Below are 13,847 nucleotides of genomic sequence, written 5' to 3'. Positions count from 1 at the left end.
CAATAAAAAGAAGTATGTGCATAATAAAACAAATGATATTCAACTTAAATAATTAAAAAATTCACTCAACTTTGGCCATTTATTATATATAGTAAAATAAACATTTGGTTAGATAAATCTTATAATATTGCGTACTTTAAATTTATTATTATTTATTACATAAGTAGATGACTTAAATATTTAAAATTTTGAATAAATCTATAAAAATGTTTTAATTCTAAAATAATATTCCTCCTTATTTTAATCTGATTTGAATAAATTTATATTTTTATTCCTTCTTAAAGCGGCTTTTTAGTAAAAAAATTAAATATTTTGTACTAGAAAGCCGCTTTAAGAAGCAGGAAGAAAGCCGTCCCAAATGAAACCTAAGTAGATCAAATCAAAGTATCACTTAAAAACCTACTTACAAACACATCTACACAGACTTCAGTGAGAGAAGAAAAAAAAAAACAATTGAAACATTATCAAGAAACTCTTAAAAATATAATTTACTAGAATCCAAAAATCTATGTTAAAAACTCACAAAACATTTAAAATAGGCTTTCTATATTTTTAAAACAACTCATTTTGATATATAACTTATCAAACTTGTTTTATTATCTCCTTTTCTTATTTTATAAAAGCAAAAAATAAAAAAATAATACTTTAGCCTTTTCACAACCTAACAATTGATTAAATTTCTAACATCAAACCTTAATCCAACTACGTGGAGTCGGCTATATGAATACATTTTCTTCATTGTCTTATTAAGAGTCAAACTCTCATTCAAATATATATATATATAAAAAAACAATTTCTAATACTTTAACAACCAAATCTTTTTAGGTCTACCTCTATTTTTCTTAACATTGGTCAAATCTAATACATCCACTCTCCTAACTGGGTCATCGGAAGACCGACATTTTATGTGGTCAAACCATCTAAGATGACTCTCTCTGATCTTATATGCCACTAGAGCTGCTCCAATCTTTTCACGTATATACTCATTTCGCATTTTATCTCTAAGAGTAAAGCCACTCCTCCACCTGAACATCCTCATCTCTGCAACACTTAATTTTATTATCTATCTATCTATATATCTAATGATAATTCCACAACCATAAGGATTAATCCAAGGAGAGCAAAAGAGAATATCAGATTAAATTACCAAAGTTTTGAAAATGTTTATAAGCACTCATCAGTTACATCCTCCTCGTGTGCAAATCCATTTGTATCCTGATCATTCTTTTTATTTTTAGACTTGAAGGATTTGTTAGATGATTTGCCCTTTTTTAAAGGCTTTCGAACCTGATCTGCTTGTAATTCGAGCCCTTTTGCTGATGGCTTCCTCCTCCTCTTTGAGCTATTAGTTCCCACAGTTTCTTCTGCAGCAGAGTTCCCACCTGCTGCAAATTCCAGAGTAGATTTAGGCTTCGTTTGGAACGGCTTTTTTACTACTTCTTAAAGCAGTTTTCTAGTAAAAAAATTAAAATTTTATACTAAAAGTTATTTTAAAAAGCAATAAAAAAGCCGTCTAAACATTTGATGGATATAAAAGCCAAGCTCACACTACTTGGAGAGCAGTAATTATTACCTTCAGCTAGGCTCAAATCAGGAAGTATTATTGCCTGGTCATTTTGCTCTACATCCACAGAGAGAGGAGAGCCAGAATGTGTGCTTTCCTCTACCTTAGTGGAGCTTCCTACATACTTGTCTTGCTGCTCTGGAGCATCTGGAGAAGGGATTGCAGTGAGGAAGCAGAGCTCTTCCATTGATGCATCAGAATCACTGAAGGCTGGGTCCTTCTCGAAGTTCACAACATCGACTTCCTCATCTTCATCAACTTCATAATCTTTCACCTGCAATGGAGCAAGTTAAGTAAAATCCAACTATAAAAGTCAAATTAATAGTTTAAAGATCTGGATTTCTTTACTTTATCTGTTTCAGGCACCAAATCAAACTCATCTTCTCTTTCCACATATTCTTCATTCTCCTCAAGTTCTTTAAAGTCAGGAGCAAATGCACTCCAATTTTCAGTGTAATCCTTAGCCCAAATGTACACCAAACCAGCAATAGAGACAGAAACAACCAATGGCCGGACCGGGTGCCAAGCAAGATCAATTAGAGCCTCCTTTGGGCCTTCCAGGATCTTCGCCAGATATCCAGACCGATCCCATATGTATATTTTGTGCTCTCCTTTGGTGGCTGAAGCTCCGACAACCCAGTCACCATCACCACTAAAGCAAGGAGCTTTCCACTGGATCTTCGTCACAGCATCTTGAAACTCCCTCTGTAAGATCAGACATTTGGATCCAACTGCCTTCAATTTCTCAGTCCCTTGAAGATTATCAAAAGAACTGCTCATTTCCTCAAGAGCTACAGCAGCTTTTTTCTGAGTAAGTAGGTTCTCATAGATTCTAATGACACGATCATTAGAGTTTGTGAGCAAATATTGTCCATTTCTACTAAAAACAATATTTCTGACAATGGAGCCCCCCAGTATAGGAATCATTGCACGCACACGGATAGTTTTGAAATCCACTATGAGTATCTCACCTTTGGAATTACCCACATAGATTAGGTCGCCATTTTTGTTGAAAGTAGCTGCGGTGGGAGTATAAGGTGGGGAGCCATCTGCAAATTTATTGCGTGGATGAGGAAGAACACCAATTCCAGAATCAGAGACTGAAACTGGAAGAACAGTGGAGCTACTAGTATTCAGATCAACAAGGATTGGCGCAGAAGAGAGAGGGCAAGCCAAACAAATTGATGGAGTGCAGGATCCTGGATGGAGACGAACAAGAAGTGTCGTTTGCTGTAGAGTGACTCGGGCAATCTTTTCGCCACTCTTAACATCCCAAAGAGTCAATGACCTATCAGTAGCTGATGCAAGCAGGTGATGGCCATATTTGGACCAGCAAACGCTTGTTATAGGTGCAACACAATCCTTATCACGGAGCTCCTTAGCAATTCCTCGAGTCTCAAAATCCCAAATGACACAGCTTCCATCTGAACAACCCGCTGAAAAACAAATATAAAATAAGCAATCAATCAAAGAGTCCATGCAAAATAATTTTCATCAAGGAGTTAACATGATATGATATATTATGATATGAACTTAGTAGTTCAATCACATTGAAATTGGCTAGACAGAGTTGGGAAAAAAAATTGATACTGATGTGATCCCTAACAGTTAGAGCAAACTTTGAAGCTGTTGGAGCAAGTGAGCAACTAAAGTTCAATTCAAGAAGGTCAAGCTTGTCAGTAATTCCGAACTATTGTCAGCCATTTCCCTATAATGACTTTACAGGTATCTATTATACAAAATAGTAGAATATGGATGAACATAACTTCTATAATTAAAATTAGATGATTAAAATGAAAACTTATCTAAAAATATTATATCATAAAATTATTAAAGAGATTTAAAAGTAATTTTTATAAAATCAAAATTTGATGGACAATTTTTATTGGATCTAAGTGTTGGGAAGTAGAAGTTATAGATAAATATATGTTGGGTGTGATAGAAATGAGAAAATAAAAATAAAAGTGTGACAAAATTAGAAAGAATAAATTAAGCAATGATTCTATTCGAGAAACAGCATGCTGCAGAAAAAGGCCAATCAAGTTAAACCAATGACACCTTCCACCATAGCTAGGCTTAAAAAATCTATAAGAGAAAAGTGCAAACTAAACTCAGATGCCTAATTTGAAAATGACCATTTTTCAAGCTTGCAAGATGATTCATATGACATCTTATATAATTTGTAATCCACAACAACACAGAAATAGAATGTAGTTTAACTTAGGCTTCGTTTGGGACGGCTTCCTTTCTGCTTCATAAAGCGGATTTTTAGTACAAAAATTTTAATTTTTGTACTGAAAAGCCGCTTTAAGAAACAGTAAGAAAGTCATCCCAAACGAAGCCTTAGATTCTAGGAGAACCTCAGTTCTCACATGCACACTCCTCAGAGTCCAGTTCATGAACAGGTATGTCACCAAACAAATTTAAGTTCAAACATTTTTGCTACATTCACCCCAATTAATCTTCCGCGTTTATGACTACGGGGTTAGGGGGCTCATATACAGTGTGATCTATACCCTCTCTAAAAGTACACATGGCTAAATCCCTCTTGTTGTACAAGTAAACCCAATCCCCTGCCCCTCAATGTCTGTACAAATATCAATAAAAATGAAGGTTAAGGCAGAAGCTGCTGAACAGGAGTCATCAAATAATTTAACAAAAAAGGGAAACAGGGCCAAGATTTCTCCAATAAAAAATGGAGCTCTCATCAATGGCACTTTTCCTTGGATCATACAAATTTTCCTTATAGCAAGACAGAAAGAAAAACCAATAACCAGAAAGTGAATATAAACTTTCCACCCATGGCAAACAAATCAAGACGGTTAATCCAACTATCTAAACAATTACAAGCCCGGAGAAATAAAGTAAAAATAACACCAAATAAAGTCCTTTGTGCTCACCAAGCGAAGCCCAATTCTCCTCCTATAAGCAGTGTCTGATAGCCAACTTAAGTACTTTACTGACACTTCAGTAACATAAATATGTAATAATGTAAATGAATTGTGAGAGATTCAACATTAAGGAGTACAAATGCAGGAATTGGCTTACCAGTGAGAAGGAAAACATGCTTAGAAATAAGTATTTTTACCTGGAGATTTATCAGACCTCAGGAAGTTCTGCTAATATCCATAGACTAATCTAAATAGGCTAATGCGGAAGGAATATTTAAGATTGTTCATTTCAAAAGTGAGATAATAATAAAAATGTGTGCATTTTAAACAATGGTAATTCTGATTTACATCCATTACACCAACTTTCTCATCAACACTAGATATATCTGGATGAATAAATAAAAGCAAAGTTTCCAATTAAACGTATAATTTCTTTGCCTTGAACGAAAAAGACCCCTAAATAATCAAGTAAATTGATGCAAACCAACAATTTTGATGCAATCTTCCATGTGACTAACTATTCATATCCTGTTCTCATTATTCGGTCATTAAAAAAATAGTTAACCAATCTCCCTCATCAGACAATATGCTTAACATCATTATGAAGAGTTATACCAAAATCTCAATATCCTAAGTGACACAAGTTAAGCTAATTTGGCTTTAATATGACTAAATGAAACATGTCCAAAGCCAACTGACATGAAGCTCACAGTTAACAATCGCCATCAGAAACACAAAATATTTGCATTGTATCAAGTTTACTATATTTTGATTGTAACTACGTATGATGAATCAGTTATGTCCCTTGTCATATTTCCATCATGGTTTACATAAATTTCTAAGCATGCCTAAACACAGAAATATTTACTTATGATAGCAAAGATTTTTCTTAACGAGCTATCTTTCACCATAAACTGAAACCTCCTTCCTTTAAAATCCTTCATAAGGCTTTGCAATTGCTACACTCTCAAATAGTCCTCCACTTGAAGGTGGAAGGAATAAAGAGTAGAGAAAACTAAAAAAAAAATTTCATTCAAATATCACCCTCCACTTTCATTCTAAAACAAGGTGGCGTATATATAGGCTTCAAGCAAGAGACCAAGCCAAGAGGAAATGGGGGAGGGGGTGGCCATAGCATGCGTAAATGAGAAAATTTATGCTTTATAGGGTTTTGAAGAGGTCGAGTTCATGGCCATGCATAAAGGTTCCAAAGCACGATTTTGACTTGGAATTAATGCAAGAGAGCAGAGAAAGATGGAGATGGTGGTGATGAGGATAATGAGGTGGCAAATCAAAATGGTGATGATCTGGAGGTCAACTTTGATGATGGTGATCAATGAATGGTGAAAAAGGCGAAGTATGATAATTTTAGGCTAGAAAAATGGGTGAAATTGTTAGGTTAGCTAAAGCTGAAATCCAAAGACACCTAACGCATGATACACTTGATTCGGCTAACACAATGCCCAAATATTAGAAATTATCCAAACAACATAATGACCCAAAAAAATAGCAAGACTCAAAAAACCCAAAAATACAAGGCTCAAAAAACTCAATTACAAGTTTTGAACTGATCAATCTCAATGTAACTACCATGCTCACTATCACAAATCAGTCTACTCCTTGAATACTCTAAGATTTACTTCATGCGTATTTGAATTGGAAACATATAAAATTAAATTCAGGAACATCCGAATTCTAATTTCAACAAACTTATAGTTGAACATAATTTCTTGATAATATGAACTCATTAATATCAAAAGTGATAAGATCCGAATCTACATGAGCCCAAATCAAACACTTAAAACATAATTGAAAACTATGGGACATTAGTAGGATGAATAAATGATATTTGAATCTAGCATGCTTATAGTAAAATCAATTATTTCAATGAGATGAATCAATTAGATCAAGATCACTTAATTCAAGCATCATTGAGACAATTAAATGCTAAATGAATGACAAATGGTTGTGATGGGGACATTAGATCATGGAAAGTATATCAAAGACATGACCGACAATCTACGGCCATGATCGTGCCGATCTATTTTTTGTTCATCATATGTATTTATTTTATTTTTTTGCATTATGTATTTGTTTTATTAAGCATTTCCCGTTTTACCCTTACTTAAGGGTCTTGTCATATGTAAGTCCTAAGGGCTATGTTGTCTTTTAATTTCATTTCATTGTATGAGGTTATTTATAAGCCCCTATGTTTCTTTTCAAGTTAATGAATGAATGATAATGAAAATTCCTGCAATCTTGTGTTTGTGTGAGAGCTTTAGAGAGAAATCCCTAGAAGAGTGAATCAGATCACCCACCAACATTGGAAGTGTCCGGTTTCGTGGTTCATTTTTCCCTATCTTTTCTTTTCCTCTTTCCCCCTCTCTTCCTAGTCGTCGGCCTAGGGTTTCCAACCCCCATAGCCACCGACCACCACAAGCTCCAAGCTCCTTCCCCTTCCTCCCCTCTCGGCCAACACCTCACCACCCGCAACACCACCGGTTTCCAACCCCACCACCTTAAGCCGCCAGCCCACACCCAAACCTTAGTCGCCAGCCCCTTGAATCCCCACATCAAAGCATGCAATCAAAGCCCTTCCTAATTTGGCCTTTATATTTTAGGTAACCCATTTAATTCATATTCAAATCAATTTGAGTTTGAATTTGTTTCCTAAAATATGAAGTTCTATTTTAGGAATGTTTCTAAATCAAATCCAAATTAATTTTGAATTGGATTGGAATTAAATCCACTTCCTTAATTTGGGATTCCCACTTAAGCAAGTATTAAATCCCTTTCCTAAACCCCCATCCCCTTCTCTATGTCGTCGGCCTCCCTCCTAGTCCCTGTCACTTAATTGCTTTCCAAAATTAAGCCTCTCATTTGGGAAAGAATTCAAACCCTTTCCTCTCTCTCCTACCGCCCCCTTTCTTCTCTCCCCTTTAATTAATTCTTTCCACTATTTTAACCAATCAATCCCAATTAACTCCCCACATGAACGGCCCCTATCTCCCCTCCCTCCAATTATTTTGAGATTGATTTAACATGCCACCTAAGCAAGGGAAATTAACTCCAGGATATTCTCCACAGCTGTCCACATAATTCCCCACCTCATCCCCCAAGCTCTCGTGCATCCAGAAGGAGGAAATCCCTGAAATTCTCCTCTCCAACTTGTTGTCCAGATTCCTGGACAGGTTTCGTATGTTGCCTTGAGTATAAGAACCTTGAAAACTACTGTCCAGAGTCTTTAGGTTGCTGTCCAAAGAATCCAGACCAGTTAGTTGGCTATCATCCATCCGAAAGTCGCTAGAATGTTGTCCAAAGGCCACTAGGGAGTTAGTGTTGCTGCCCACTCTTTCTCTAACATACAAACGAACACACCGGTGCGTCGTATCTCTTTCCTTTGGGTAAACTCTTCCACCAATTCTCTTATCTTCTTAGTTTACTTCTCCATTGTGGTTATATTTTGATTCATAAATATCATGCTAATTGTCCTCCGCCAAAGCTTAGTAAACGTAGGGCATGAGTGATGGACTTCTATGTTTCTAATCTCGTTGTTAATCTAGGGATGCTATTGAAAATCATCTATATTTGCTTATGTTAAATTTTTAATTGTTTTGTGATCCTAACTATTATTGTGTGGCTTGGCCTAAACTAAGGACACAATGGAGAAAAATGATTCATGTAGCCGACCCCACGTAGTGGGATAAAGGCTTGATGTTGTTATTGTTGTTGTTGTTGTTGGCCTAAACTAAGGCACCCCTTTCTTGTTTTCCATTTTCGTTAAGTGGCTAACATTTTAATTCTTATTTCTCTTACTTGAAAGCGTGCAAACTCTTATATCAATCATTTAAAGTATTCATAGTTCTACATCATGTTGAGGATTCAATATGAACCGTCTAATGGAGTGTTCAAAATTTTCTCTATATTTATGGAACATTCCACTATTAAAAATCTTTAAATAGAACCTCACTTAGATACTCTAAGAATCCCCAAAAAATGGAGGACCTTGACTTGAGATTCAAAAGAGCACAGTTGCTCTAAGAATCCTAGATCTTCACATGAACACCCCCATCGAACCACCATTTGATTATCGCCATAGGACTAATCTCTAACTGCCACAGTCAAACTACCGACCAGCTGCCATAGTTAGAACCACCGAACTCATACCATCACCGACTATGGCCTTCTAACCACCGTCACTCGACTACAATCCTCCAACAATCATAGCCCAACTACAATTTTCTAACCTATTGTCCTTTCCACCATCGCTCATGGGTACACAGACGTTTGCTAATTGTCACATATCATTATTAATAATGTCAACACATGTCATCCTTATAAGATTGATGCATGTCGTCGACGCCAACTTTGACTCCTAATGTCAGCACCAAGATTTATGCTAGACTTATTGATCCTTAATCTCCCCACCACAAAAGAGTTCTACCAAACAAATATGCAAATGATCTCTTAAGGACAACTTCGATGTCATAGGAACTTCTACCATGTAATACTTTACATATATTGTATGAATACTGCATCATATCAACACCTTCCTCGAAGAAAGGGCGTCATTTTTAACCAATGACAAACACTATTAGAATCATTTTAATTGGTACAAACCCCTAGGTTTTTCTCTTTTCTAGATTTTACATGTAAAAATTCTAATATCTCTTGTGGCTCCTCTTTTTTCATGTGTGTGATGGATCTTAGTACAATGATACTACAATGCTAGGATAATAAACTCTCTTATTCTACCTTCGTAAATGTTCCAGCATGCAACATAACTTATCTGAAAATCCAATTATATCAATAAAGTAACTCATTCAAAAGCAAAATAAAAAAAAAATAATTAAAAAAAATAACAAAGCAAAGCACATAAAATCTTTTTTGTAATTATTTCGTTGCTGTGGGATGTTTTTAGGCATAAATACTTCAACGGAGAACAATTACCAGCTAGAAGAGTTCCACGGCGATTAAAAGCAATGCATTTCATGTTTCCATGTTGCAAGTACTCTTCTATCACTTCTGGGAAATCTCCCTGCAACGGATCTACACCAGCCGAAAAAACAAAATCAATACCGTCGAAGGGGCGAAGTCGAACAGTAAGCCGAAGTAGCGACGCGCGCAATCTCTACACCTCCTGCGAAGCAACGAAGCCGAACAGCAACAACGAAAAGAAAATATGAAAGGCAAACCTAGACGCCTCAAAGTTATTATTGATTAACTTAATTAATATAATTTAAATAAATTAATTAATTAATTAATAGTATAATTAGTGCAAAAATTAATTATTTAATTTAACTTAATTGACTAATTAATGATATAATTAGTAATTAAATATTAATATAATTAGCTTATTTAATAATTCAACTGTCACTTTGGTTAATTTTAGTTTAGAATTTGATTTTTATTGAATTTTTATTAACTAAAATTAATTTTATTATGTTTTATGCAATGATCTTGATTTCATAAATATCTCCTTTAAATTTAAATTCCTAACAGCCATAAATCTTGATATATATTACCAAACAATTTTTCAAGATTTAACAAGATTTAACATTTAGCATATCAAACAGTTTTCAGGATTTAACATATTTTGGATTTACTAAATTAGAATTTATAGGATTTATTAAATCCCACTTATTGTCAAACAGCCCCTAAGCTTACGCCAATGCGCTTGAGCCGTATTGTATCGTTAAATAGGTCGTGACTCGTAAACGAGTATTGTAGCTCCGCGAACGGAGAAATTATTTGGCGCAGAGTCCGAACATAGCTCTGTGTCCAATGCTTGTTCCCTCTCCTGAATTAGCCTGGAGAAAAGCTACACATCAGGTCATTAATTTTGCCTTCTCAAGGACCAGTTAAAACTCGTTAACATTTCCTACTAGTGTGTGGCACTGTAATAAGATATATGTAATCTTTTATGTAACCCGCAAATGCTATTAGTATAGGGTGTTCAAGAAATGATCTAAATTTTGATTTTTGTAGAAAGCTATCAACATTTTTTACCTTAAATTTGTTTTTGTATGCTTAGCTGGGATAGTAAAAGTTCTACCAACCTCTCCCCTTAAATTTGTTTTTGTATAGTAAATGTTTTACCAACCTCTCTCTCTCTCTCTCTCTCTCTCTCTCTCTCTCTCTCTCTTCCCTATTATCAACAATAGGTATATCTAAGCCTACCAGACAAATCTCCTAATAGGATATAATATTATCCACCAGATTTTGGATCAAAGAGTATCCCTTTTAACATTTATTTTTCATTGACTTATTTGTATTTTTTTTTTTAATTCTCTTTCGAACCTCTTATATTTTTCGTTTAATTAGACTTATGATTAAGGGTGTCAAAATGGGTTTTTAGGTTGGACGGTTCGAACTCGGGTCAACTCGGGACGACCCGACTGGAATACGCATAATGAGCAAGTGAGTGGACGATTGTGCAAAGGAGAAGGTGATAGCGCGCGTAGGGGTGGGAGAGGGCGGGCGGGTGAGCAAGCCGCGTGCATAGGGATGGAGAGCATGCGCAGGGGCGTGAGAGCACTCGTAGGGTTGTCGGGAGAGCGCACACAGCGAAACATTGGTGGACAAGCGCGTGCAGGGCCAGTCGAGTGGGAGGCGAGTGTGAACAAGAGGTGAGCCAAGCGCAAGATCGGGTTCAATTCTTAGTTGCTTTCGAGTTAACCTAAACCCAACCCAAATTTGTAATTGGGTTATAATAGGAACCCTAATACAACCTATTTTTCAAACGGGTTGACTCGAATTTTGTTCATGTCGGGCTTTAAGATCGTAACAAATATTAAAACCCCTACTTCTGATTTAAGATAATCATATAATCGTTTGCTTATTTAATTCATTTTGAGCCAAGGCTCTTAGTTCCTCCTATAATTTCTAAAAATTGAATAAATTAAAAATAAATAAGAAATTAATTTCCATTATTTTTTTAGTCCAATCAAACGATAGTTTTTTTTAAAACTAACGCACTCTTTTTTAGTAAAACGACAACTACTAATGTAATTTATCGCATGAGCGTAATTATAATAAATAACCTTGTTGTGGACTAGAATATTCACGGTGGTAGAGAGATAAATAGTTTAATGCCTTAGCTTTGAACGAATATCCAACACATATATGGATAACGAGTGAGTGGTGCGAAAAGAGACCAAGACTTTTACGTGGAAAACCTTGAAATTGGTAAAAATCATGGGGCTTGATCTAGTTAAAATGATTTTACTAGTATTTATAGTCGATTACAAATTGTGCCTTTCCGTGGGGGAAAGGCATTGACTCAATGTATAATATATAACATATTATATAGTTGGGAGTCATTCTCAAGAGAATGTTAGCTTATTCATTTGGTTTGTTGTTCTATATTTAGGAAATGGAGATTAGAGGGGCTATAGCCGATGAGTGACGATAGTTGGAAAGACTAGTCAACGGGCGACGGTGGTTGGAGGGATCATAGTCGGCATAACGATGGTGTATGGAGGGATCGTAATTAGTGGGTGATGGAGCTTGGAGAGAGCGTAGTCGATATGCGAGTGGTTGAAGAGATCATACCCGGCGGGTGACGAAAGTCAGAGGGATTGTAGTCGGCAAGCAATGGTGATACGAGGGACCATAGTTGGTGGGCGATGGTATTCAGAGGAATCGTAGTCAGCAGGCGACAGAGGTTGGAGGAATTATAGTCAACATACGATGGTAGTCGAAGGAACCATAGTTGGCGAGCAAACAAATGTTGGAGAGACTGTAGCTGACCGACATAGTGGCCAGAGTGGTATGTCGATGGCAACCCAATAGAGGTGGCGGCCAGGTGGCGATCCGACAATGGCCGACCAAAAGTCCGACGACGGTCGGCAGCTAGGTGGAAGTGTAATGCCCCAAACAAATAGTTTTTTCAGGAGTCAATATAAGTCAAATTTAAAACACATCTTCTCCATAAATATAGATGTCATTGCGTTTTAATTACAAATTTTTTCATAATTTTTTAGCATTAGTAAAAATCCTCAAGAAATTTACACCTCTTGTTAAGAGTGTAGATTTTGGGACAATCAAGTATCCATTTTTCAAACTGATTTCATCAATATTTTTTAAATAAAAATATTTATCTTATGAATAATTTTATATAAATTTCAAGGTTGTGAAAATCAGATTAGACAATGAATTAGATGAATGAGAGGTTCACGGTTAGATCGGTCTAATCGAGGTTAAACCGGATGACATAATAAACAATATTATTATTAAAATTTAATAAAATTAACATAATAATGATGTTATCATGTCAAATATGAGACAAAATTAAATGAAATATAAAACTTACATAATTATTTTTATTTTTATTTTTTAATCTCACATAAGAGTATAAAAACCCAAACCTCATAATTTTAAAAATTTACACTGATCATAATAAGATAATTTTAAATTTAAATATTTTCAATTTTTAAATTTAACTTTTTAATCTAAATTTAATTTACATCTAACCATATAGTTTAATATAATTTTTGTTGATCTTGGTGTCGTTGGGTTCGTATTTCTGAGACGCTCAGTTTGACTGTAAGCTCGCTGAAATCGGAGTTCATATGCTCCCGAAATTAATTTTGGAAGTTTCCAATTTGATTTTGCATCGAGATTCGTGCCCGATCAAGATAATTTTTTGAGGATGTATCATATATATTGATCGATAATTTTATTTATGCTGCTATTTAGATTGATAAAAGAATTAGATAGTTTTGTATGTGTAAATTAAAAGATAAAAAATAAAGTATTCTAAATTAGATTTTGGAGAGTCATAGGAAATTTAACGGTGATTGGCAGACAGGCGGTAGTTTGGCGGCAATCGGCGGCCAGTCGATGGTCCTACGACGATCAACGATCGTGTAATAGTCCAGCAGCAGTCGGCGGCCGGACGGTAGTTTGACAATTGTCGGGTTAAATTAAGGCAGCGGTCTGCAGCCGAGCGGAAGTTCGATGGAGGTAGTAGACTAGGTGGAAGTCCGATGATGGTCAATGGACAAGCTGTGGTTTGGCGATTGTCGATAGAGATTTGCTGGTGGTGGTGCTGAAGCTCTTAAAGTCTCAAATCTCTCACCAATCTCCAACCAAATTTCCAAGCTCCAAACCGCCCTTTCTTGGGGGAAAGGGGAGGGAGGGTGTTTATTTATAGATTTTTAAAAGTGGCATGCACCATAAATATGAAGAAAATATGGGTCAAATTCGGAGTGCTCCATTGGACGACCCATATTGATCTCCTCAATCAAAGAATGCTAATCAAGCATTTAAGATATGTAATGATGTCAAAATTAAGCGATTTTGGGCTTATTGGATTTGCCTCGTCGAGCCCCTCGATTCGACTATAAACATGTTATATTTGAATATCATTTGATCATTCAATTTATGCT

General features: G+C 35.7%; 1 protein-coding gene across 1 annotated transcript; it reads right to left on the bottom strand.

Annotated features, from left to right (window-relative positions):
* Positions 1-1,106: 1,106 nt before the first annotated feature.
* Positions 1,107-9,961, bottom strand: LOC110106036 (protein RBL). The gene is made up of 5 exons (XM_020835759.2): positions 9,956-9,961; positions 9,406-9,586; positions 1,913-3,000; positions 1,574-1,838; positions 1,107-1,382 (listed from the first exon to the last, which is right to left on the bottom strand). The coding sequence occupies exons 1-5, from the start codon at positions 9,959-9,961 to the stop codon at positions 1,165-1,167; spliced, it is 1,758 nt and encodes a 585-aa protein (XP_020691418.2). The 3' UTR covers positions 1,107-1,164.
* Between the last annotated feature and the right edge of the window lie 3,886 nt (positions 9,962-13,847).

The sequence above is a fragment of the Dendrobium catenatum genome, unplaced genomic scaffold (assembly GCF_001605985.2).
Source record: "Dendrobium catenatum unplaced genomic scaffold, ASM160598v2 fragScaff_scaffold_1497, whole genome shotgun sequence".
Classification (NCBI taxonomy): domain Eukaryota; kingdom Viridiplantae; phylum Streptophyta; class Magnoliopsida; order Asparagales; family Orchidaceae; genus Dendrobium; species Dendrobium catenatum.
This window is presented reverse-complemented; position numbering and strand designations above follow the sequence as displayed.